At 41.3% G+C, this 27,036-nt stretch overlaps 1 protein-coding gene across 1 annotated transcript in view; it reads right to left on the reverse strand.

The window, feature by feature from the left end:
• LOC122074144 (phospholipase A-2-activating protein) overlaps positions 1-27,036 on the reverse strand; it is a 76,349-nt gene that overhangs the window by 14,139 nt on the left and 35,174 nt on the right. The window contains exons 15-18 of the mRNA XM_042639010.1: positions 20,730-20,816; positions 15,812-15,977; positions 12,801-12,878; positions 12,508-12,644 (exon numbers count right to left, since the gene is read on the reverse strand). Coding sequence (XP_042494944.1) covers positions 12,508-12,644; positions 12,801-12,878; positions 15,812-15,977; positions 20,730-20,816 — 468 coding nt within the window. The remainder of the gene's footprint in view (positions 1-12,507; positions 12,645-12,800; positions 12,879-15,811; positions 15,978-20,729; positions 20,817-27,036) is intronic.

Consider the following 27,036-nt stretch of genomic DNA (forward strand, 5'->3'; position numbering starts at 1 on the left):
CTTGGCCTGCACATGTGGAGGAGTGTTGATATACACATTTATGCTACCCTTCCCTAATGGTTCGATATTTTAGGTGAAACAGTAGCAAACACTCTGAGGTTGATAAGCCTTGTCTGATGGAGAAGTCTGTGTTCTCTTTAAGGTATTCTCCGATTAAGTATTTGGCTAAGTATTGCACCACTATTCATGATCTCTTGCACAAAAGGCTCCAGCTTTGGAAGGGCAAGCTTCTCTCTAATGCCAGTTGTCTTGAGCATAGTTGTCAAGGCGAAGACTAGGCGTCCAGGCAGCCTATGTGGAGTCTAGGCGACTGTTGGAGTCTGGGCGACTGTTGGAGTCTGGGCGACTGTCGCCTTATTGCATTGGTGCTTTACAACAAATGGCAGTACTTATATATGTCAAATTACTTAAGATATGATTCATAATTAAGCATACACCTCCTATTTGAATCCAATAAGAATAGAGTAAAAATCAAATTCTAAAAGGATAAAAATTCAACCCCCCTACCCCAAAGAACAAAAACTGAATTTTTTGTTGTATGGGTGATTTTCCACTTTCAAATACTAGGATTCTTCTCCATTCTGAAAATTTCATAAACTTATCATGATAAATCATTGCTAAAAACTAAAAGTTCAGTAAAATAATCTTTTGCTTTGATATCTATATAATTATTTTCATTTAGGCAATTTTAACAGCTTTCGTACACTTCAAAATAAGTTTGACTAGAACAACTTTTTTCATTAAAATTCAGATTTAGGTAATCTTAGACTTGTTGGAAAGCTGGTTTTGTGCTCTACCTAGTACAAAATGTCTCATGTAAAAATAAAATCACTTGACTAGTTAAACTTATTATAGAACAAGAACATTTCTCTAAATATTATTTTTTATAACTTAAAGTGACTTAATGTTGATTTTTGATGACTTGGTGTGGCTTACTGTTGATTTTTTTATGATACAAGGTATATGTATCATACTAATAATGTTAGAAAAGAGAGAGAACAAAAAAATAACATTCGGTCGCCTTGTTTGCCATAAGGCGAGCGACTTGTTAGCTAAGCGCTTAGGTAGCCCTCCAATGCCTTGGTTCGCCTTGGCGCCGTGACAACTATGGTTTTGAGTTGATTAGATTTGCTCTTCAGTCCTCTTACATATAATGGTCTCGCATCTTTGGGCTGCAACAGTACACCATTATGAAATTGGAGCTTCTCTATGTGCCATTCTTTGGAAGGGTTGTGTTACCATGAGATTCCTTCACCATATCAATTGCCTCCCAAAAATGAAGGGGTCTCAGTCTCAGAAGAATTAAAGATGTCAATTATGCTGGTATACTCACGATTTGGAAGTTAGCAGCTAAAAGTGGAAGAGTATTTGAGTAGATTGGGTCTATACTCGCCTCCTTTGTAATGACTCCATATAGACTGCTCCTTTTATTAGTAGTTCCTCTTGGGTCCGGACTCCGGAGAAAGATCCTCAAGCTCAGACCTCTCATTTATGGGATTACAAATTCCCTGATTGATGATGGCGCCTCAACTAGATTCTAGCAGGATGATTGCCACTCGCAAGGAGTTCTTCTCCACTCGGTCTGCGAAAGAGCTACTCATAGTTCAGGATATGGCAGGACGGACATAATCTCGAATATCATTCATCTGTCATCAATAATGTTCTTCCAAGCATTCCCAGAAGGCCTAGTGGTATTGGTGACATTGTTATTTGGTCTGCTTCTTCATCGCGTCTCAACGTCAAGTCAGATTTGGATCTCATCAATGTTCATAACTCCGTTAAACTTTGGCACATATCCCCCATCACAGCTGCACCGTTTGGTGGGTTTGCTCCAGTTGCCTCCCTATGCAGATTCCAGCCTCTCCAGTTTTGCTGCCTCTGTTGGAATGCCACCAAAAAGACATCAATCAACTCTTCTTTGGCTACCCCTTCCCTTCCTTGGTTTGGAAAGGCCTTCTGACTAAATGCTGGCCTTAAAAAAATTCCCTTTGTTAGGTAATGGATTTGGGTGGGCATGTCCATTTACCGACAAATCTTGCTGTTACGCGGTTGTTGTTGCATTTGGAGCTATTATCTACCATCTCTGGCTGGAGAGCAATGTCAGAAGATGGATCTTTAAATCCAAATCCTTCCAACAGATTTGGGATTCCATCCTATTTGATGCCACAACCAAGCTAGCTGCTGCCCCCTCCCGATGTGCCGACACCCCTAGAAAAAGACTAATTGTAGATTTATCAGGTCTTTTCCCTTCTCTATCGCATGTCCATGCCTCTCCCCCCCCAAAAAAAAAAAAAATCTCTCTGTAAAGGTAGGGCTTTTTTTTGTATTATTTGTTTTCTCCCCCTTTGCTTGAGGAGTTCCTTATATTTCTCCTCTTGGAAATGAAATTTTTATTCACACCCAGGAAAGGTTAACTCTATGGCATGCATATTTGTGGATGGATGGATCCCCCTCAAAGACCTCCCAACCCAAAATCACCTAATAAGATGATCATAAATCTTAACATTCTAACCAAAAAAAATCATTTGGATGATCAGAAACATATTGTTGTGCAAAAATTCATATAGTTTGGAGATAGAATCTTTCAAAGTGGTCACTTCTTGAAAAGGAAAGGGGCGGAGGGAAGAAATGAGAAAAGAAAAATAAGAGCATTTGTAGTTTGAGATACACTACAACGTAGGGAATCAAGACCAAGTTCCAATACACAATCCCATCAATTGTTGCCAAAGCTTCTCTTGTAAAAACATGTCCAAGTTCATTGATTTAATGGGTATTATAAAGACTATTCAAGCAACTTCTCCATCAGTAAGATATCATGTAATTTGGATGCAAGTTGTTGATGTTGTTAGGGATATGCCCACACTCTTATAGTTGGTTTTGATGATAACAAACATATGAAAGATTTCACAATTTGCCTTCCAAGTATTGTTTTGTAGAAACTTCATATCAAAGATTGAATTTGATGAATGAAAGGAAGAAATGAAGATTGAAGTCATCAAATGAAGAGTATCAACAAGCTAATATCAATACTTGAAGAAGATATCAGACGGCACACTCTTCCACTACTGGCTTCTTTGCTTCCTGAAGGTCTGACCGATAGCCCTTCGCCCTCGGATGAATCTGCTCCCATCCCAATACCCCCCCTTCCACCTCTGTTACCCCTCCCTACCTCTGCTAGCCTTGCCTCACCTTTGCCTTCGCCTTCTTTGGTGAACATTCCTAATCCTTCGAGACCCTCCAACCTTTTACCCTTGGCCCAACCAACTCGGCCCAGCCTTGAACTGCCATTTATACCCTTAAACCAATTCCTTCCGGTTCAATTGCTAAACCAATTTTCAAAATTTCCATCAAACCATCCACTTTATCCCAGTAACCTATATAACCCGACCCACCCTCTTAACCAACCTTCTAACCCCTATTACCCAACCCGACCTATTTCATAACCCATCCAACCCAACAACTCACCCGACTCAACCATCCAACCATTCTCTTGTCCCTTCTACCCATTCCAACCCTTTACCCGACACTTTTAACCCATCAAACCCTCCTCCACTCAACGTTGTTCTCTCTCGGTCGCCGCCTGCTGATCAAGGACACTCTCCTCATCGCTGCCCGTAGCCGTCGCTTCTCTGCTCCACCTGACTTCCTCAGGTGCTACAGCCAGTTGCTACTTCGACAACCTTGCTCCGCTCGATGCCACTGCCAATGCTGCTGCAGTTGCCGCTGCGGTTGCCGTTGCCGCTGCTGCTGATGTCTCGATTCCTGCCGACATCCTTCTGCCACCAACCTTGGCTGATGCCTCACACCCTGCTAAACCTGCTACTTCTGAAAATGCGGTCATCTCTGAAACTCACTCTCGCCTGATGCCACGTCCGCCTCGTCCGACCTTGAAGGTCTTCAAGCTTCTCCCTCTCCACTGCAATTGGCGTCGGAAGGCCCCTGCTGTACTCTAGAATCGTTGACTACACATGGACCCTCTGATGACATTGCTGCTGCTCCCAATACATTACCTGACCCCTCAACTGCTGGGAACCCAACTATTTTGCCTGCGGAAGCCACTGTTGACATCACTTTACAGTGCTCCTCTGCTACAGTCAACCTGAATGTCCAGCCAATCCTGTCTGGTTCCCTAGACACCAGCCTTACTGAGACCTCTGATCACCAACACCAAAACCACCCCACTTCTAGCAAGCCATCACCTAACACCATCACTAAATCCTCCACTTTAACCTTAAAAAAGAAGAAACCTAATGCCTCAATCATGACCACCAGATCATCAAACAACCCCATCACCATTCCTGTCATTAGCTACAGTCATAGAACTTCTTCTCATTCAGGCCTCCCTAACCCCAACACCCCTTGCAGCTCTTCAGTGTTCGTTGCCCTCTCATCCCAATTCCAAATGATTCTTTGGACCATTTGGAATGCCCGTGGTCTCAATTCCTCAGCCAAGCAAGCGGAAATCAGATCTCTTATTCGCTCCTCTAAGTCCAACTTTTGTTGTCTCCTGGAGACTAGGGTCTTGGAACCCAATGCTTCTCGCAAATCTTCTTCGGTTGCTCCGTCTTGGTCCTTTCTTACCAACTATTTGCATAGTCCTAATGGAAGGATTTGGATTCTTTGGGACCCCTCCTTTCTCAACATCACTTGCCTCTCCTCCTCTGCTCAAGCTATCCACATCTCCATTTCCCACCATTCAGGTCCCTTCATTTGCTTCCTCTCCATCATTTATGCCCACAACCGGGCCTCCCTCCATCTCCCTCTCTGGGATGACCTTCTTTCCTTCTCCAACACCGTTGGCTCCAATTCCTGGGGCATTGCTGGCGACTTCAATGCTATCAGGTTTAACCATGAAAAGCTTGGGGTTAACCCCATTGATTCTCAAGCTGTGGATTCTTTTAATAATTGTATTGAAGATCTCAACCTCACTGACCTTAGATGGTCTGGGACTAAGCTCACCTGGCACAACAGAAGAGCCGGAAATCTCCGGGTGGCCTGCAAGCTTGATTCTAGTCAATGAAGCCTGGCTAAATTCCTACCCCTCCTCTCACGTTCGCTTCGGCCTCCCTGGGATCTCTGACCATAGCCCCATCTCAATTCATATTCTTCCTTTCCGCTCCTTTGGGCCTAAGCCTTTCAAGTTCTTTGACATGTGGATCTCCCACCCAAACTTCCATTCTCTTGTCCATAATGTCTGGAATAGCCACACCCCTAACTCCTCTTCCCCTCTCATTGTGTTCGCGAATAAGCTCAAGAGTGTGAAACTTGCCCTAAAGCTCTGGAACTCCACTACCTTTGGGAACATCTCCTCTCGAGTTTCTCTTGGACGGGACAATCTCCACTCTGTCCAAGCTAGGCTTCATTATGACCCCTTCAACCCTACCCTTGCCGAGGAAGAGAAAACGACTGCTTCCGCTCTCTCTCAGCTCCTTGACCAGGAAGAGAGCTTCCTTCATCAAAAAGCCCGTATCAAATGGCTTGACTTGGGTGATTCTAATTCAGCTTATTTCCATTGCTCCCTCAAAGCTAGGAATAATGTCAATTCCATCCTAATGCTTACCTCTGCCTCTGGGATCGACTTAGTTTCCCCTGATCTCATAATGTTTGAAGCTACCTCTCACTTTCAAAGACTCTTCAGCCCCTCCCCCACTGCCCCAACCCCCATCCCTCATAATTTCAACAAGTTTGTTCCTGAAGATCTCACTTCTTTCCTCCAATCCATCCCTTGTGAAGAAAATCATTTCTGCCATCCTCTCCCACAAATCTAATAAAGCCTCGGGCCCTGATGGCTTCAGCATGGGCGTCTTCTCTGCCTGTTGGAGCACCATAAGATATGACCTTGTTTTTGCGATTCGCAACTTCTACAACCCGAACCAAGTTGGAGGAATTAACCACACCTTCCGATGCCTCATTCCCAAGGAGGGCACGGTTTCCATTAATGACTTCAGGCCCATATCTCTCTGCAATCTCCTTTATAAATTCATTGCCAAAATCCTTGCCAACAGGATTCAGAGAGTCATTGATACCCTTGTCAGTCCCAATCAATCGGCCTTTATTGCCGGTAGAAGCATCTCTGATAACATCTTCCTCTGTCACGAGATTGTCCGTGGTTTTGACCAAAAGAATCATACTCCTGCAGCCCTCCTCAAGATTGACATCCGTAAAGCCTTTGACACCATCAGCTGGGAGTTCATCTCTAATGTGTTGCTCCAGATGGCCTTCCCGCCATCTTTTATCCATTGGATCCATGCTTGCATCTCCTCCCCCCGATTCTCTGTTCTGGTAAATGGGAGCCCTGCTAGATACTTTCCCTCGGGTCTGGGCATTCGCCAAGGCTGCCCCCCTCTCTCCCCTGCTTTTCTCCCTATCTTTGGAAGTCCTCTCCCGCTCAATCCAATCTGTTACTGACCTTCATCTCATCTCCCCCATCCCAAAATGCAAATCCCTCCTCTCCCACCTGGCCTTTGCTGACGACATTATGATCTTCTCCAAGGTTGATCCTCTTTCCATCTCCACCATCATGTCCACTCTGCAATCATTTAAATCCTTCTTGGGGCTAAGCATTAACCTCCTCAAATCCAACATCTTCATTTCTGGTCTCTCCTGAGGTCCGCAACGCTCTCTTTGAGCTTGCAGGTACCCTTATTGGCTCCCTGCCTATCAAGTATTTGGGCCTTCCCCTAATTTCCTCCAGGCTATCTACCCACCACTGTGCTCCAATGCTGGATAATCTTAGGAAAAGGCTTCAACTTTGGAAAGGTAAGCTTCTATCCTTTGCTGGCCGCATAACCTTGATTAGATCAGTCCTCCAATCTATGTACCTATTCTGGTCAGGCATCTTTACCCTTCCTGTCTCTATCATTAAGACCTTTAAAGGCATCCTTTGCTCTTTTCTCTGGAAGGGAACCGATTCTTCTAAATTCCTCATACCCTTAAGCTGGGAAAAGGTTTGCCTCCCTAAAGCCGCAGGTGGTCTAGGGAATAGAAGAACCAAAACCACCAACTCTGTTGGAATCCTCAAGCTTATCTAGAAGATTGTATCCAAACATAAGAGTATATGGGTGGACTAGATTTACTCTGGTCTTCTCAAATCTAACCCCCTTTGGACTGTTCCCTCCATCTCTGATGCTTCCTGGATTTGGCGCAAGATCCTTGACCATAGACCCCTGGCCCTCTCTGCCATCTCCTTCAAGATTGGTAATGGCCATTCCATCTCCCTATGGAAGGACCCATGGCATCCTGCAGGCATCCTCTATCACATCCTCCCCCCTATAGTCATTTACTCTTCGGGCCTCTCTTCTAATGCCTTAGTCTCCTCTATCCTCTCCCCCACCGATTGGTCCCCTCCCACCTCTCCTCCTCCCCTTTTTTGGCCAATGGACCTCCCTCCCCCCTTCCCCCTGGCCATAGAGGGAGGGTAGACAAATGCATCTGGCTTCCCTCCTCAAATGGTGTTTTCTCTTCCGCCTCCACCTGGTCTTTCATCCAAACTCCCTCCCCAGTTGTCCCCTGGCACAAGGTAGTTTGGTTCAAAGGGCATATTCCCTGCATAGTTTCACCCTCTGGCAATGCCTTTCAAATTGCGTCCCACCCAAGCATTCCTCATCCATCGTCATATCCTAGCCAACCCTGCCCATAGCCTCTGCCCCTTGGGAATTGAGGATATCCCCCACCTCTTCTTCTCTTACCCCTTTCCTCCCTCATATTGTCTAATGTCCTGTCCAAATGTTGGCAGACTAGAAGATCCATTCTTCCTTGTCACAGGGAGTGGAACTAGATAGATATGACCTTCTCTGGTTCCTCCATTTGTGATTCCATTGGGAAATTAGCCTTTGCTGCCACCATTAACCACCTTTGGATGGAGCGCAACATCCGTAGATGGACTTCCAAATCCCATTCTCCGGATAAGATTTGGAAAGCTATCTACTTTGATGTCACGTCTAAAGCTTTATTCCTTCATACCCGCCTGGTCCCATATACACCAAGAAATTCTCTCATTATTGCCTCTTGGAACCTGCAGGTTGACTTTATCCCCCCCATTTGATGGATTCCCAGTCTCGGCCCTGGCTCTCTTTCCCCCCTTCCTCTTTGTAGCCTTTCTGATGTTTGAGCATGCTCATTTTGTTGTTTTCTTTTCCTTGCTTTGGCCTCCGGCCTCCGGCTTGTGTTTTGTTAGTTGGCTAAGGCCTCTCCCCCTCCCTCTTCCCCCCTTGTATATTCTTCTTCTCGGTAATGAATTATAAAAAAAAAAAAAAAAAAAAAAAAAAAAAAAAAAAAGATATCAGATGGTATCAAGTTTCAAGAAATCAAGACTTGAAGCTCATCTCTCAAGACAATGACTTACAAATGAATTGATTAAAGAAGAAGTGCCAAGAACTGGAAGATCTAAGTGAAGAAGCTCAATGAAGATCTTCCAAGATAGATAGTCTTTTATATGTAATATGTAACCTTCCAAAATATTTGTGTGCACGCACCTCATGCATTTGCATTGCACCATACTAAAATGACCTTAGGACATACTTTGACTAAGTATGAAAGTCCCTAATTGGTATGGAACATATTACGAAAAATATGTTCTAGTGAAATCATGTGAAAACCACAATAACCTGACTCAAGGGCATTTTGGGTAACCTTAAAGTTGGTATCAGGAGATGGACCCTACATGAAAGTTGTAGGAAATCGAGTCACGGTTCCAACGCAACTTGAATCCGGTCAATCCGAGGTCAGAGAGGTAAGTTATGGCCAAAACACTGATGAATGGTCAGTATGACACAAATTTGTCAATCTGGACAGAGCCTGCGGGCGGTCAACTGGCTGAAACCCCCGTTTGACCGGTGCCTTCCTAGATGAGCCCCAACGGCTATATTTTTGCCTTAACGGCTCTTGGCATGGTACCCGGTCCAGTGGACCATGACCGTTAGACCTTGATTTACTGCCTAAAATGACCACCCATCCTCACTTATAAATACCTTTAATGCTACTCATTAATTATCAATTAATCCTAACATTAAAAGAGCATTATTCGAGCATTAGAAGTGAGAATTGGTCTATACCATCTCTTGAGTTTAAGTTCTTCATTTTCCATTCAAGAGGAACTCAAGCTTATCTACAAGTCTTCATCTACATCTTGGCATTTACATTACAAGCATCAAGAAAACTTCAAAGGTGCATTCATTCTATCATCATTGCATATTTCATTTGCACCACACCGGAGATAATCCTCTTTTATTCCACTTCTCCATTTTCTATTTTACATTAAGTCTAGACTATACTTAGGCTTTTGTAAGGACCCTCTCATCCTTAAGAGATTGTAAGGATCCTCTTATACTTAAAAGAGTGTAAGGTGTCTCTCTACCTTAAAGGAGATTGTAAGGTGCCTCTCTACATGTAAAGAGTATTGTATGGATTCTCTTATCCAGAAAGATTGTGGAAAGGTTTTACTCCCTACCTATTGTACAGAAAGGGAAGAGCTAGTGGAATACCTTACAAGAGGATCTCATAAGGAGTGGACTAGACTCAGGTTGAGTCAAACCACTATAAATCTTGGTGTTGTTTGATTGTAGTCTTTTTATTTATTCCGCATTTTTTATTTACAATCACACTTGGGATCCATAGTTTCGAAAAGATTTAAATTTCACTAGCATAACCTATTCACCCCCCCTCTAGGTTATTTTCAAATGTAATTGCATTAGACATTAATCACATATGAAGGTCTATATCCAAGCTTGGGAGGCACATAAGGTGTGGTGGCAGTCCAATGGGCTGAAATTGTTTGGGTAGTTAGATTATGGGTTGGGCCTATTATATTTTTGGGTTTCATTGTAATAGACATAATTTATAAAAGTGCTTTGAGTTAGATTAGAATACTTAATAACTACATAGAATTCTGTTTTGAGTTTGGTTACTATATTGTGATAGGAATCTTTTTATGAGTCAAATTAGAAATATTAGGTTTTTATACATGTAATAAACCTACCGTCAATTAGAGATTATTTGGCTAGAGGATATGAAGTTTTTTTTAAGAGTTTTGGTGTTGGTGAGCTGTGCATACGGGATTGGTGTCCCATACCTGATTTTTTTTCTTCTCTTCTGTACTCTTTTGTCTCTTCTTCCTCCCAAGCAGATCAATCTAATCTCTTTTCCCTCCCCTTCCATCGATCTAATTAATTCCCTCAACAATGCAGTTGCTTCCTTAATCTGATCATTGGGCCTGCTTACATCTCAAATCCATAATCTGGATTTTCAGTAGTACAAGTAATAGTCAATTCGCCACCATGGAACAGTGTTCTGACAGGAATTTCTATATAGGGTCTTATTAGTTGTTTGCTTCATTAATTACTTGGGTCTGTGCTAGTTGGGGTTTAGAAGGTCAATTTACCAATATGGAGAAGTGTTCTGACGAGAATTGCTGCCTAAAGTACACTGACCTCTACTGACCACATAGGTTCATGCACTAAGATCTGGTGTACTACAATGCTCAATTTGCTGTATGATTGATAGGTATTGGACAGTCAATTAGCTAAGCTTTCAAGGTATCAATCTGCGAGATTTGTGAACTTGTTATGCACAATCTGCAAAAACATTTGCTTCAGTTTGTTAATGCATTACTTGACAGAAAATAAAGGGTACTTGATTACAAGAAGGAAAATATCCTATTTGTCTGATTCTCTGCATGTAGTGATTCCCGTGAATTGTCTGACAGTGAATCAAGGATCATTCCAGGCAAACAGACTCAATTATTCACTCATAACCATGCGAAATCTGGCTATTAGGGTTAAGAGTTGAAATAAGCCTCGAATATCACCATCAGTTATTGTTAGTGGATATGAAGTGCAATTGATACAGATGAAGGGAGAAAAGAAGACTTTCTGTTCATGGCTTGATGCAGTACCGCTGCCTTGGACGGTTACGAATCCGTTAGAGGCCCATATCAAGATGAACCAAGTCCAACTATGGTTGGTTGGTTCAATAGGATTTTTAAGGAGCTTTATTTTATCTGGAAAAAATATTATGTAATATTTTAATTCTGGGTAGGATACATATGAAGAGTCTAGCAAGTCTTGGAGTGGTTTTTGGTGAGGAATCTTAGTAGACTAACTTCCTTATTGAAGTCTTGTTTTTGGTTAGGAATCTTAGTAGACTTGCTTCCTTATTGTTGTCTTTTTCTTTTCTTATTTAAATGCTTGTAATCCAAAAGATTAGACTATGGTTGTCACACCGTTTAGATGATCCAAGGCATTGGAGGGTGACCACACCCACCTAGTCAATGCCTTGACAGGTTTAGACAGAGTTGACTATGGAATGAAAATTGAGAGTTGCACCTCACAGGTGTGTGTCGTGTACGCTACCTCCTCTCCTCCCCTGCCCATCTGTATTTTTCTTCCTTTCTGTTCTTCATCTTATCTCCCTTATATATCAGGTACATCCAACCTTTCTCCGGCCCTCTATTCTTCTTCTATCGCTTACCAATATTCTGCTTTACTTCTCTGTTCCTGTAACTAACGATATTTGCATCCCAATAGTTGAGTACCAATCTCCATTGTCTCTCTACTACTCACTTTGAGATTAGGGATTTAAATCACTCATTCATAGGCGATTCAAACCCCCAAGACACAGACCCAAAAGCCTCTTTGATCTTGGTAACCATATCTGCAACCGAGACTGGTTCCTGAACTTCCCCAGGTTCCATCTTCGACACTTTCTACCAAGTCCTGCTGCTGGTTTGATTGGATACTGGTTGGTAAGTTGGTGAATCCCTCCTAAATTCTTGGTTTGATTGGCCCCGTTTGAAGAAAATATCTCAACTGCAACTGCAAGGGGGAACACTTCTCTGCCATATATCTTTCTATCGTGGGTTGAAGATGATACTGTTCATCAATATTACAAGGAAGCCCCTAGTGCTGATTTTACTCTGATATCCTTTTTTAATTAAACTGTTTCAGCTTTATCCCCAACCTTTTTGAATTCCAAAACTGACCTTCCATTTTAAATTAAGGGACAAGTTTTTTGTCCAAGAGATCCCCCAGCACCACAGACACGGGGCACGAAATGATCACCCTACCCCTCCTGGGGATGTGCTCGCATCTGGGCACAGGGCGATCTCTCGGACAGAAAACACCTCTTGAATTAATTATCCTTCTGTCCCAGTTCTGTTTGCTCCTTCCTAAAAGAACTCTGAGCTTCAATTTATTTACAAAATTTCCATTAGTCATCATTAATTGAGTTCTATTGTTCAGGGTGGGCCCATAGCCAATCCGAACCGGTTTTTTTGGGACTCCGGATCTCATCAGGGCTCAGCCATTAAGTTTAAGTCCTACAATTTTTTCATGCTCACTCACAAAGAAAAGCCACTACACTTTCATTCATAGTATGCAAAATCCAAACGAGTAGTTTGGGACTTTCTTTTCAGAAAATGAAAATTTTACTCTCTAAATTTTTGAGTCATTCTCATTAGGTGTTCGCCAACTAGATTGGGAACTTAGATCACAAAAGTGAGTTCGTACTAACCTCACTGCGATGGATTTGTAACCATGGATAAAAGCAGGAATGCTTAAAGAGATTTGTCACAGCACGAATGGCAGTCAAAATATTTGCAGGCAGTGGAGGGATCACGGTAACTTTCTTAATAATCTCCACCAACACATCTAGTTAGAGCAGATAAGGACCACAGTTAGTATCAAACTAGACCAAGAAAGTATTCACAAGAAAGAGACGCAGGATCATAAAAAATTTTGGTGTATAAAAAAAATTAAAATTTTAAAGCTAAGCATACATCATATATCACAGGACAAATCTGATACCATTTTGGTCTTTCGTATGCATAAAAAGTAAATCTGCGCCATCAGGATGCAGGATGACCATTCTTAAAATATCAATCACTGCAAAGCAGCAAAATAGAATGTCAGCAAAATACAGCAGATGGATCCACAGAGAAAAACACAAATGGCACATAAAAACTTAAAACAGCATCAACCATTCCAAACATGCTTGCAACATCTTATAGTAGTAGTACCAATCACCATAAACAATAGATAGAAAGGGTATGTATGTAGGCAGTCTGAAGAGAAACGTCTCTTGTGATAAGCTGCTCAAATATTAAACTTCACCACAAGCAGATCAAAATGACTGAATCACATAGATGGGACTACAGAAGTAAATGCATTAAATAAGTGAGTCCAGGAAAACAAATCAAAGCCAGAATTATATTCCTAACTAAGCAAGGAAGCTGTTGCACTATCAATCATTTGTAGAGTGTAAAGCAAATCTCATCAAAACTAATGGTATGTCACAGACAGTTTAGATCAATTGATCAGAAAAGAAACAAAGCTTTTGATTCCGGGGAGCTTTTAACTTATTCCTTAAGAAAGAAGAAACCAGACAGGCCTTAGTTATACAAGCAGCCTAGGCCTCTTTTAAGCGTCCAGACCAACATGGGCCTTTAAAGCCCATTCGTGGACCTGCTTGGTTGTCGAAGCCGGTGGATAGTCTTTTGTTAGATATTAAATTGCTTTTATTCTTTTAATTAGTTTTCAATTAAAGTTTTTAAGGACTCCCCCATGATGGAGATTCCTCTTTAGATTTTATTACTTTCCCTTTAGCTGAACACCTGTTCTCTAGTTTCCTAGTAGCAAACTGAGTATTGGTTTTATTTGATAGCTTGTAAGTGCCATTAGCTCCTCAAATTTTGATAAATAAACAAGCTAATGTCTTCTTCACGGAGCTGTGCTGTGGCATTCAGTAAACGGGCAAGAAGTCCACGAGATCACTGGGATTCTGATCTGGTTTTATCAAGTGAAAGCCTCAGGTAATGTTCTATCTTCCAGCTCTGTTACTCCCACCATAATTTGCAGTACTGGTAAGCTTTATTCTCCTGATGGTTCTAAATCTCATTTCGGTAGGCCAATTCGGTCAGACCGAAATGGGCAAAAAATACTGAAATTTCACCAAATAGTGCATTTTTTCCATGAATTTTGCCTGGCCAGTTTGGGGGCAAATGGCTGAAATGACTGAAATTAGTGAAATTTCAGCGGAGATTAGTGAAATTTCAACTAAAATTATGCTGCTTCTGGTTTCACCTTGTTTTTCGTCTTGGGCATGTCGAAACTAGAAAAAATTCTCTGAAATTCTGGTGCTCATATTCTGTTATTGTTTTGTGACTGAGAAGGGGGTCCTTGTTGACAAAGAGAAACTAAAATATCGAGGGTTAAGTTTACTTAATTGCTGAAATTGTTGACTGTTGGATGGTCTGTTTTCTGGTAATTTTTTAGCTACCTGAGATTTGTAATGACAACTAATCCAGCCATAGTTACTGATAAGGTTTTGGTGATATTATCCATTAGAAGGACCCTTCCTTCAACGAGATAATCACCCTGATCATAGATGTGCTGATCTGGCCAGTTCTTTGATTCTGGGCATTCCCATCTTATCTGTCTGAAGATTCATTCATATTTCTGTATCTGGCCATTAGATTGAGGAGCCCTTCTGGGACACTCAAGGTCTCCCAAATCGAGACCTTCGACCAATCTTAGCATAGATCGGTCTGCTGATCTGGAATTATAAAATTTCCCCCAAATCTGCCCCTGTTGTCCAGATTTACGTCTCGGACCATTGACATCAATCTGGCCGAACATCGCAACATTTTGGGATTGGGTTATTCTATTGGTTTGTGAGCTTTGGTTAAATTTTGACCTACATTAGAAAAGGTTTACATACGGTTGACTTAAAATTCTGTTTTGGGTTTACTTGGGATCTGGTTAAGATGGGTGTGTAACCTGAACCTAGGATTTATCCTACCTCCCCCCCACCAGCTTTATTCTGAATGGTTCAAAAGCCGCTGCCATGGTCAGAGATAGTTGGATGGTGATCAGACATGGATTTCTCCATCCATTCTTATTAATCAGACATTATCATCTTTTTCATCTATTCTTTAGAGAAAAAAGAAGGCTGCTAAGCAAAAAAAAAAAAAGCAGAGTTAATGATGTTTATACATTGTGGCACCTCCAGTCCTAAAATATCCTTCTCAACATTGACCCTCACATGGGTTTAGAGTGCTGATCTTAAACTACTTGAGCTTCCTAAAATATACTCAAATCAAGATTCAAATACTACGGACTAATCTGCCAATAACACGGAAAGAATGCCTAAATGGTAGGTTTGGCTAAGATTGTGTCTTTAAGAAGAATCTAAAAATTATATTTAAAAGTTACATAATAAGATCAAATAAAGAAAACATATATTTAGAAATTTATGTGATAGATCAAAAATAGCAAATGAAGGCTAGTTTATCTATACTGTGCAAGGGATTACTCAACCTAAACAGCGAAAACTTATCTAATTCTATACAAACACACAACTGAGGAACTGAGCACTGTCCCATTTATGCATTGATTAAAAATCCCATTATGGATAAACACATTCAAGGAGAGCAAAAGTTTAGCAACACCACACACGCATACAGCCATATGTGCATACACACACACACATGCAGATCCGCACATTCACTCACACAGACACGCAAGAACATCGATCACATTCAAGAAGATATCATCTAGGGTCTAAAGCGGTTGTTTCCTGTACATGAGCCAATAAAAAAGCACTGGCATGGATAGTGGTTGAAGCGCCTGAGTTATGTGCGCATCTGTTCATGATGGGAGGAACAACCAAAAAAGAGCAGGCATAAAATAGCAAGACTACTAAATAAATAATATATAAAGATTGAACTTAAAAAAAGTCCCAAGGAGACCCAAAAAAACTGATCCATATTCTAGAAACAAAATAACAAAATGGTAGTAGTTAAAATTGGCATAATAACCTGGAAACATCAGTGCAACTGGCCATGACTTCAATAACTTCAGCAGCAAAGCAATGTCAGCATCAGCAAATTTACTACAATGATAGTGTGATGTGTCCTTTAATATCTTAACAACCGAAGTCAACCTTGAGAGCTCAAGCTCAGTTATTGACAATGAATTTTGCCCCTGTTACAAAAAATTTCATTATTTTAATTCACAACCACACACACGCACATATATATAAAGAAAAAAGGGTTCCTGCTGCAAGACCCAATTTTTGCACCATGATCGGCCGGTTGGTCACTCAGATAGTTGGATAGACTGTGTTCCCATGGACCTCTATTTACCTATCATATTTGGTGACCTATCTCAACCACTTGTGGGGCTTTTCCCCCGTTTCTCCAACAGTCCCTATTCATCAAACAGGGTGGACTGTTTCAACCAAGTTTCAAATCTTAATTCTGACACATAGCAATGTTGGACTGACTGAAAGTCAACCCATTGTTAGATGATTGCATAGACAACTGGCCTACAAAGGAGGCCAACAGATATGATAATGCAGCAGAAAAGCAGGCAGCAGGAAACCCTTCCAACTTCACAGCAGCTGGATACCCATTGTGAAAGTAAAAACTAGAAAACAGAACAAAAACTCAGTATGATAACAGAGAAATCATAAGAGCCAAGTACACAACATAACCAGAGGGCAGGATCAGTCACTCAGGAACTAATTCAAAAGCCAATTACGACCAATAACTTCAACTAAATCACAACCAGTTGCACAATTCCTTTGTCGATCCATCAAACGTAAATGTTGTATGTTTTAAGATTTTTGCTCATTCTATCCAAGTGTGACATTACAAAGTGAGATGGTAAAACAGTACAGACACTGCGCCAGTGCTTAAAGCAGTAGTCTCAACGATCATAAAGGAGTGGTTTTGGAAACATTTTTACGGATTGCGAATGTTGGGAATAATCCCACATTGGAAAACTCTGGGATTTTGGATGCTTTCATACACCAGTTGGGCCTCTCCACATAATAGTGCTTTTGGATCAGATAAATCAACAGCCAGAATTGAAGCTTTCAACCAAGCTATCAGGCCCTGAAATTGTTTGAACCTTGTGGTAGAGCATTCCAGGGTAGTGAGTAAGTGACATGCCACTTTAACACTTTGTCCAACACCAAATTGGCCCTAAATATACAATCTTCAGGACCCAGGCAACTATGCCTCCTAAATTTAACAAGCAACATCAATGACTAGTTGCAGGGAAAAGAAAGAAATCGTTGGACAGAACGCATAGTTTTCAAGGTAGGCCTAGGTGTCTCCTTGGTCACCCAAGTGTACACATACAAAAGGGGGGTCACATGTAAAATATGAAACTTTTAATATTTCATGATCTAATTTTCAGGGGGTTATATTTAAAAATTTAAACCATTATAACCCATTTTCTCTGGTCCTCGTTGCCTAAAGAGAGATGTGACCATGATTAATGCAGGAGTAAATTACAAGTAACTAACTCCGCAGTTTATAACCCCAAACAATACAAATAGGAGCAAGAAACAAAGAAATAATACCATCAAATAAACCCCCAAGGATACAATACCCACATAGGAGCAAAACCAGCCCAAAACCCAACCCGATAGGAGAGAGAAAGACCCTCTATAGAGCTGGAGAGAGAAAGGTGCGGCCAAGTCTGTGGGAGTCCGACTGAGCTGCCCTTTTGGGTGTAGATAGTCCCTAGGGAGGGTACAAAAACCCCCAAATATGAAGGGCTTCTGATAGCTGGTTATGGAGTTATGTGCTTTCTTGATTTTCAGACCTAAGAGAGAGAATGTGAAGAATTCTGCAGGAACAGCAGCTTGTCTTCTTCAGATAACCTTCAAGAGAGAATCGATTGATCTTCTTAGAGTATAGAACCAATCCTCCAAAGAATCTGTAGATCAGATCTCAAACTTGGGCAGCAATGAGGGTCGATTGGCTTCAAGAACAAGAACTCTTTGGCTGGTTGATTCTGATTTTGTATGCTTTAGCAGCTCTGAACTTCTAATAACAATAAACAGAAAATAAAAATAGAAAAAGAAGAATCGATGGAGGGTTGAGAAGGGTGAAAGAGAATAAAGGAATGGGTATCTCACCCCTCAGGTCTTGGGTATCATACCCCTCAAAGGTTTAGGCATCTCACCTCTTAATAACGGCTTTTTTAGCCAAAGAGTAATCACTCAATAATTCATTCATTCAAATCTAAAATTATAAGTGCATAAGCTCCTCTATTTATAGAGGGCAGAATAGCAATCAAACTACTACTAGGAGCTAGTTTCCCAATAGGACTAGACACTCCTACTACAACTATGAATTCGAAATAGGACTAGGACTTAACTTTATGACTCCAACATGGAGTATGACTAACTAATAATCCATATAGGACTTTACAACCGACCAATGGCCTAATGGGCCTTTATTGAATTAAATAACAAATAACTAAACTAATGAATTAAATCCCTTTTTTCTGCCTTCTACCCATATTTTAGGCCCATTAAAGTGGCTCATTTCAAAGAAAACTCATGGGATCAAAGGCCTAACACATATATTATACAACCCAAGGCTTATTTGCAATAAAATAAGCCCAAGTGACTTATCTACATCAGTGATTGTAGCAGCGGGACCAGCAGTGTAGTGACAGGTAGGTTCTTCTTCTTTTCAGCAACTCCAGCAGCACTGCTACCACTGAAACTGCTTCTCCTCTTCTTCTTCTTTCATGCAACTCCGGCAGCAGTGGCTGCCACTGCAACTGCTTCTCTCATTCTTTTTTCTTATTCCTATTTTTCTTCATCCCTTTCTCTTATCTTTTCCTACATTTTTCCCTGCCTTTCTCTTCTCCCCCCCCCCCCCCCCCCTTTTTCCCTTTCAAGGGTGGATTTTCAGACCTAGGTGGCTGGTTGCCTTGGTCCCACAAAATCAGATAGCAGCCTACGCGACGACTTAATAACTATGCTTAAGAGTAACCAATAGTAGACCCAAAATATCCTTACTAAAATAATAATTTTCCTGCAAACTGAATCTGCGAAACTAGAGTATCCAGCTCTGCAACTCAGGTTGGTTTTCTCAACAGGATGATTTTCAGCTGCTAAGAACCTAGGGCAGGGGAACTCATGCACAAAATCTTAGGATGAAAGGGAAATGGATGAAGGAGATCGATCCCAATCTTCGAGGGACTATTAGTACTGCTAGAAGAAAAGAGTGAACCAGTAAAAGGGACAATAACAGAGAGCAGACAAGATGAAAAGGGGGAAAGAATAATAAGGATCAAGAAAGAAAACACCAAAGAGGAACTCAGATCTGAATCCAGCCAAGAGAGATGGAGGGAGAGAACCATTTGGACAGCCTTTATGCTTCACCCAGTAGCAAACACCAGCCACGGAAAAGGAAAAAAAAAACCTTTCATTCAAATCCAAATTGAACATTCGATGAACATTGTTGGATATAAATAGACTTAAAAAGTCCTGATCGAATTCTGAGAACAACTTTGAAACCAACTTAAACTCAGTCTCCTAATGCTATTAACGTTAACTAACACCAATAAAATAAAATTCAAATTAAAATAATAAATCCTAACCCTCCCTAGTGGACCGAATCCAGGTTCGGGTTCTCCTTGATCTGGGCTGTCATACCAATCCAACCATAAGATTGCTACCGCATCTCTCAATTCTTCCTCTTCTCCGCATTGCTTCTCTTTCTTTCTTTTCTCCTCCCACTTATTTCCCAAATTCTACTTTGTACCAGTAAAGCTCACTGCACATAAGGATTTTATTAGCAACCAGAATGTCATAAGCATTCCTGCCAGGCTATTTGGCATGAATGCTCCATCTCTGTTAGAGACTCCTTCCTTCATGTCCTAATGGTGCAGATTAAAAATTTGAAGAGGTAAGAGACTGGAAGTCAAAATTGTATCCACCTGTGTTCCAGATTCTGGAAAAGTTCATCTTCCTTCAAATTACCCTTTTCCTTGTGGTTTCTGCCTTGAGAATTCGGTCAGAAATGATATTTATAGACTCACTCTAGTATTTCATCAAAATACTGAAAGATTGGTGCCTGTTTGATCAATTTCAAGAAATCAAGTATACTGGGGGATTGTGATTGGCGTTTCTCTTACGGAAGAGAGCTAACAAGTAACAGCAACATTTGGCAGTGAACCTTGGTTGTTAAGCTGTATGGCTGTGTTCTTTATGATATCCAGAAGTGGGGCCTACTTGGGAGCATGTAAGCAGATGGATCATGGGATCATGGGATCATGGGAACACCACACGCAAAGTAAAGTTCTTTCGGTGATTATGTCATTGGCGTCCTATTGAATTATGTAATTATACAGTATTGGCCAAGGAGATGGAGCTAGATATGGGTGTTGTTTCTTCCATAACTTGGATCACAAATAGTCCAAGCAACTAGTTCTCCATGGTTTTAGAAGATCCTTTCAGTTGTAGGATAGGAGACTTACCTTCTATTTTGTGTTATTGATGATACTACTATTTGAAAATTTCCATTAGTTATTGGAAGCTGCACAATCCAAGGGGTTCGTTCAGGTTCCAGAATCCCTCCACAAACAAAAAGGCTATTTCCATGGACTTAAAAAGAGAAAAAAGAAAACGCCAGAAGCACAACATATCAAACAAGTAACTGCTTTCTCCCCGGTTCTCTATTATCAGATCTACATAAACAAAACATATAAACCAAACTTCCAAAAACGATAGGACAACTTCAAAAAGCACAACATCAGAAATGAAACAATCAAGACCGGAAATGAAGAAGGCAAAAAACCCTCAGAGAACTTTATAGCACAATGATCAAGCAACTAGGAGAGGTAATAGAAGGAAAAATATATGCAGATCGCAATCAAGCAACCAACCGATGTCTTGAAACTTACGGTCCTAGACAAAAAACATACCGGTTCCGACATTAGAACATTGTTGAACTCAGCAATCTTTTTGAGAATCCCTTCAAACTGGGCTGCATCAAAGACAAGCATTCCTTTCTGGAATTTATAATAGAAAAAAAAAAAAAAAATGTCAGCAATCCTTCCAAAAAATGAAACAACAGTAATTTGACAAGTTTAATTTGAAGCGGTTGAGCGCACATGTCTTCCAACAAAAATGACAAGTCAGAAGTTATGTAACTTTGTTTTAAAATCCAACTACCTGATTAAATGAGAAAAGAGTGATGCATTGCAATCAAGGATTAAAGTATCGGTATCGGTCGGCCAAAATTAAGATACGTATTGGAGGGTATCGTATCGTATCGGAGATACGCTAAAAATATGCATATAAATGGATAGGAAACACTTTCTATACACTTTTACATAAAAAATTTGTTAAAAAAAGCTATTGATAACATGTATTATGCATAAACACTAAATTGAGGGTATCGCACTAAAAATTCAAGGTTTGTAATTGTCTCATAACTGTACAATCCTTGTTCCCAACCTTAATTTCCACTTTAGTTACTAGAAATATGGCTAGCAGAAACTTTGGAACAAAAATCCCTCAAAAAATCGTGTTTTTTTGAAAAATGACCCAGCTTGGCCATTATATGACTGTAGCGCACCGTATCGTTATGTATCGACTGATATGTACCAATACATATCGAAACGTACATTTCACTCTATTTTATTTTTTCCATAGAGTATCGGTACGTATCGGTGGTGTATCGGTGCATATCGGTGTGTATCGTAGGATACGTATCGATACGAAAGGGTTTTAAAAATTTCATGTATCGTATCCAAGGATTAAAGTATCGGTATCGGTCGCCGCATCAGTCGGCCAAAATTAAGATACGTATCGGAGGGTATCGTATCGTATCGGAGATACGCTAAAGATACGCACATAAATGGACAGGAAACACTTTTTTATACAATTTTGCATAAAAAAATAGTTTAAAAAAGTTATATATAACATGTATTATGCATAAACAGCAAATTGAGAGTATCGTACTAAGAATCCAAGGTTTGTAGTTATCCCATAAATGTAAAATCCTTGTTCCCAACCTTGATTTCCACTATAGTTAGAGAGAAAAATGGTTGGCAGCAACTTTGGAACAAAAACACCTCAAAAAATTGTTTTTTTAAAAAATTATCCATTTTGGCCATTTTATGACCGTATCGGTCGATACACACCGATACACACCGATAAGTACCGATACATACCGAAATGTACATTTCACTTCAATTTTGAATTTTTCATAGAGTATTGGTACGTATCAGTGTGTATCGGTGCGTATCGGTGTGTATCGGTGTGTATCGTAAGATACGTATCGACACAAAAGGGTTTTAAAAATTGTATGTATCATATCGGTCAGTATCGTATCGGTAAAGCCGATACGAATGCGTATCGGCCGATACGGTACGGTACGGACCGACACTTTAAACCATGATCGTATCGTTGTGTATCATACCGGTAAGGGTCGATAAGAACACGTATCGGCCGATACAGTACGATATGCGTCGATACTTAAAACCCTAATTGCAATAGACATTGATCCAGTAGAGGCACCTAGATGTAAGTCTAGAAGACCTGCGAAGGGCAAGTGGCAGTCCAATGGGCTGAAAACAAGCTTTGGATAGTTATGTTACAAATTAAGACTTTTACTTTGTAGGTTTCATAGTAATGTCTAATTCATAAGCCCATAAAGTGGGGGTGAAGTTAGAACACAGGATTACTAGTTAAGTGTTCGAGTTAGAAAAGCACTGGATCACCATCAAGTGAAAGCAAGTGATTGACGGTGCCGATCATCAAATGGTGGTGGTGCTACGATACTACAAAACTCAAGGACGAGTTTTTTCCAACAATGGGGAAATTGATGCAATTGTATTAGACATTGGTCCTGTATGAAAGCATAGATGTAAGTCTAGGAGGCCAACAAGAGGCAGGTGGCAGTCCATTGTCCCATGGGCTGAAAACAATAGAAACTCAGATGTAATCATGGAATTGAAAAACAGATCAAGTGAAATAAGAATTAATAGAGTGAAAGACCAAGCATACGAAAGGTGGTACTGACCTGATTTCAGCAATAAGAAAGTAAAGAAAAAGAGAGAAGAAAGGGTGATATGAAATATAGACTCACCACCATAGAGCTAGGTTAGAATCACCACTAACCAGTTATTTCCTCACTACAATAACCTAGCTGAATCACCAAAGCAGCATCATCACTACAATACCATTCACTCTCTGTCAACGGTATTCTCTCCGCCAGCAACCACCAGTCCTCAGGCCCTTAGCCTCTCTCCGCCAGCCTGCACCGTCAAGCCTCATGCCTCTGAAATTCCTGCTATCTCTGGGTTGATCTTGCCAGGCACTGCAATCCTCCTGTGTGCTCCTTAAGTCTCAGTACTTCACGGTTCTCTCCAGGATGCCTCCCGCCGCCCCTGCACCCAAGCAGGGCCTGAACTCCAGATCTCCTTCCAGTGATGCCCCCCTTAGGGAATACAGCTGCCGCACCAAAGGTAAGTCTTCTGCTGGCAAAAAAAGCAAGCCTTCTACCATAGCCAAGAAGTCACCCCATTTTACTACCCCGCAATGATATCTTGGATCATATGGACTATCAAAGGCCTCAATTCCCCAGCTAAGCATGTTGTCATTCATTCCCGCCTCATTTCTAAGCGTTATGATCTCTGACGCCTCCTTTAGACCAAAGTCCTTCAGCCATATGATGCCGCATTGTCTCTAGTATTGCTCCCTCTTGGTCGTTCAACGCCAATTATGCTTCAAGCCCAAATGGCCGAATCTGCGTCCTTCAGAACCCCGCCAAGATATCCATATCGGTAATCTCGGCCCCCTCCCAACTCATTCATCTTTCTATTTCTAACTCTGGGGGTAACTTTATGTCTTTCTTTTCTGTTGTTTATGCTCTCAATCGTTTTGTCGATAGGCTTCCGCTTTGGGATGTCCTCCGGTCTTTCCTGTCTGTTGTTGGATCCTTTCCTTGGGGCCTTGGGGGGATTTCAATGTGGTTAGATCTAGCCACGAAAAATGTCAGAGGTATTCCCATTGATACCAACTTTGTGGATGCTTTCAATGATTGCATTGAATTCATAGCTATGAATGACTTGCAGTGGTCTGGTATTAAGCTCACCTGGCATAATCATAGATTTGGCCTGGATAGAGTTGCATGTAAACTTGACAAAGACCTAGTCAACGAAGTGTGGCTTAGTTCCTTTCCCTCCTCCCACACCTCTTATGACCTTTCAGGGTATTTCAGATCATAGCCCCATCTCCCTCTTCATCCAAAACCCTATATCTCCTTTGGTCCTAATCCCTTCAAGTTCTTTGACATGTGGACTTCTCCCCGGTTTAGGCTTTCTCCTCCCCTCTTATAGCCTTCTCAAAGAAGCCCAAGAATGTCAAAGTTGCTCTTAAAATTTGGAATGTCAATGTTTTTGGAAACATTTCCTTCCTTGTGTCCATCTGCAGAGACAAATTGGTCGTCATCCAATCCAATCTTCAGAGAGATGTTCATAACTCTCTCCTTGTGGATGAGGAAAAACCCGCCACTTCTAAGCTATCCTCTTAGATAGCCCAAGAAGAAAGCTTTCTCCACCAAAAATCCAGGATCAAATGGCTGGAGCTTGCCGACTCTAATTCGGCTCACTTCCATCGGTCCCTCAATGCCAGATCTAATGCCAACTCCATTGCCTCCCTCTCTACTAGGGATGGTTCCCCCCTCCTTTCCCCTAAGAGTATCAAAACTGAGGTTGTTGAATACTTTAAGGATATCTTTAGCCCCCCCACTTCCCCCTCCCCCTCCCCCTCCCCCTCCCTTTCCCTCTCCCTCTCCCTCCTTCCCCCTGCCCCTTAACAAACTCATTCCCAACCACTTTGTGGCCTCTCTCCAAGCCATCCCCTCAAATGATGAAATCCTCTTTGCGGTCCATTCCCTCAAGCCCAATAAAGCTCCTGGCCTAAACAGCTTCAGCATGGGCTTCTTCTTCTCCTGGTGGGATATCGTCTAGGAGAGATCTCATTTTGGCCATCCACAATTTCTTCTTCAATCATAGTCAAATTCAAGGTGTGAATGATGCCTTCTTGTGCCTCATTCCCAAGAAAGAAAGTGTTTCCTCTATGTCAGATTTTAGACCCATTTCCCTTTGCAATATCCTCTATAAATTCATCGCCAAAATTCTCTCCACTCGCATCACCCTTTGGTGAGCCCAAACCAATCCTCCTTCATTGCTAAGAGAAGTATCTTAGACAATATCATTCTTCGCCATGGGTTTATTCGAGTTTTTGAGAGATATTCCCTCTCTCCTGTTTCCCTTCTTAAGATTGACACCCACAAGGCTTTTGATTCCCTCCTGTCTTTATGCACTGGATTCCTTTTTGTATCTCTTCTCCCCATTTTTCAATTCTCATTTATGGTAATCCTGTTGGCTACTTCTCTTCCTCGAGAGGTATCTGCCAAGGCTTCCCTCTCTCTCCCTTCCTCTTTTCCCTAGCCCTCGAGGTCATTTCTAGATCCATTCAATCTAGTACTGACCTCCACCTCATCTCCCCCCTCCCCAAGCGTAAATCCATTAATCCAGCCGACCTTGCGTTTGTTGATGATCTGATGATTTTCTCCAAAGCTGATCCCATCTCCATTGAATCCATTATGTCTTCTCTTCGTCTCTTCCAATCTAGGTCTAGCCTTAGCATGAACCTCCTAAAGTCCCAGGTCTTTCTTTCTTGAGTGTCTGATTCTTCCAAAGCCCATCTTCTCCAGCTCACTGGATTTTCTCTTGGTTCTCTTCCTATCAAATATTTGGGTCTCCCTCTGGTCTCTGCTAGACTCTTTGCTCATCATTGCACCCCCACCCTTGATCTCATTCAAAAAAAGCTCCAGCTTTGGAAAGGTAAACTCCTCTCCTATGTCAGTTGTCTTGTCCTTGTCAAATCTGTTCTTCAAACCTGTTAACTCTACTGGTCGGGCATCTTCGTGCTTCCCCAAGCCACCATCAAGGCTACAGAGTCCCTCTTTTGCTCCTTCCTACGGAAAGGGATTGATTCTTCCAAATTCCTCCACCCCCTCAATTGGCCCTCCATTTGCCTCCCTAAAGCTGAAGAAGGCCTATGTCTTTGAAGAATTAAGGATGTCAATACTGTTGGCATTATCAAGCTCAATTGGAAACTTGATTCCAAACATATCAGTATCTAGATCTCTTGGGTCTACTCTCCTCTCCTTCATAAGGATTCCATTTGGACTGCTCCCATACCTGTTGATGCTTTTTGGTTTTAGCGCAACATTCTTCTTACCAGAGATTTTGCCAATGGTGGCATATCCTCTTCTGTTCGGGATGGACCCTCCATCTCCCTTTGGCTCGATCATTACCATCCTGTGGACGCTCTCCTCTCCATTGTTAGCGCCAGATCCATTTGTTCCTCTGGCATCCCCAGAGATGCTCTTGGTGTCTCCATCATTTCTAACAATATTTGTTGTCCCCCCTCTTCCCCCCCCCCCTCTGCCCTCTAGTTGGCCCTCCCCCCTCCCCCATGTGAAAAGGTTGGACCTTGTAAGATATATTTTTTTCTCTTCTTTTGGTAATGAAAATGTTAATAAAAAAAAAAAGTTTGTCAGTGTGTGAGTGATTAGGAGTCGTTTGATGAGTCAGTTTAGGAAATTTAAAATGTTACACAGATTGGTATACTCCCCCTTCCATTGGACATAATATAATAATAATAGAATTAAAATTTTTTCAATAGTTTTTCAGCGGTTGAACAGGGAAAAGTTGGATGAAAGCTCTTCTTTTGACCTACTGTTTTCTTCTTCTATTCTTCTTCTAGTTTTGGTCATCCTATAGCCAGATGATATCTCTCCACTATTTTTCTTAGTCTTCTTCTCTTTATCATATCAAATTATCTCTTTTTTCTCTGTTTTACCTAATGTAGAACTAGGATTGACAGGTCAACATAATCTCAATCAAAGTATCACAGTAGTTCATAACGGATCAATAACAGGGAAGAAAAATCAGGATAGAGATCTAGAGATCAAGGTAGCGATCTCAGAAATTAGGGTTTTCTGAAACAGAATAGAACAGGGGTGACAAGGACTAATGAAAGTACTGAAATCAGACTTAAATTAATAGGGAGAATACACTTAAACATCAGAGAAAACAGTTCAGATTAATCCTTCTTATCGATTCCAAAATTCCGGACAGAATCTGAGAAAACCCAAAGATCGGGCAGTCTCGGAGATTTGTAATTCCAGCAGGATCCACTGGTCTGATG

Source organism: Macadamia integrifolia, chromosome 3, assembly GCF_013358625.1.
Source record: "Macadamia integrifolia cultivar HAES 741 chromosome 3, SCU_Mint_v3, whole genome shotgun sequence".
NCBI lineage: Eukaryota > Viridiplantae > Streptophyta > Magnoliopsida > Proteales > Proteaceae > Macadamia > Macadamia integrifolia.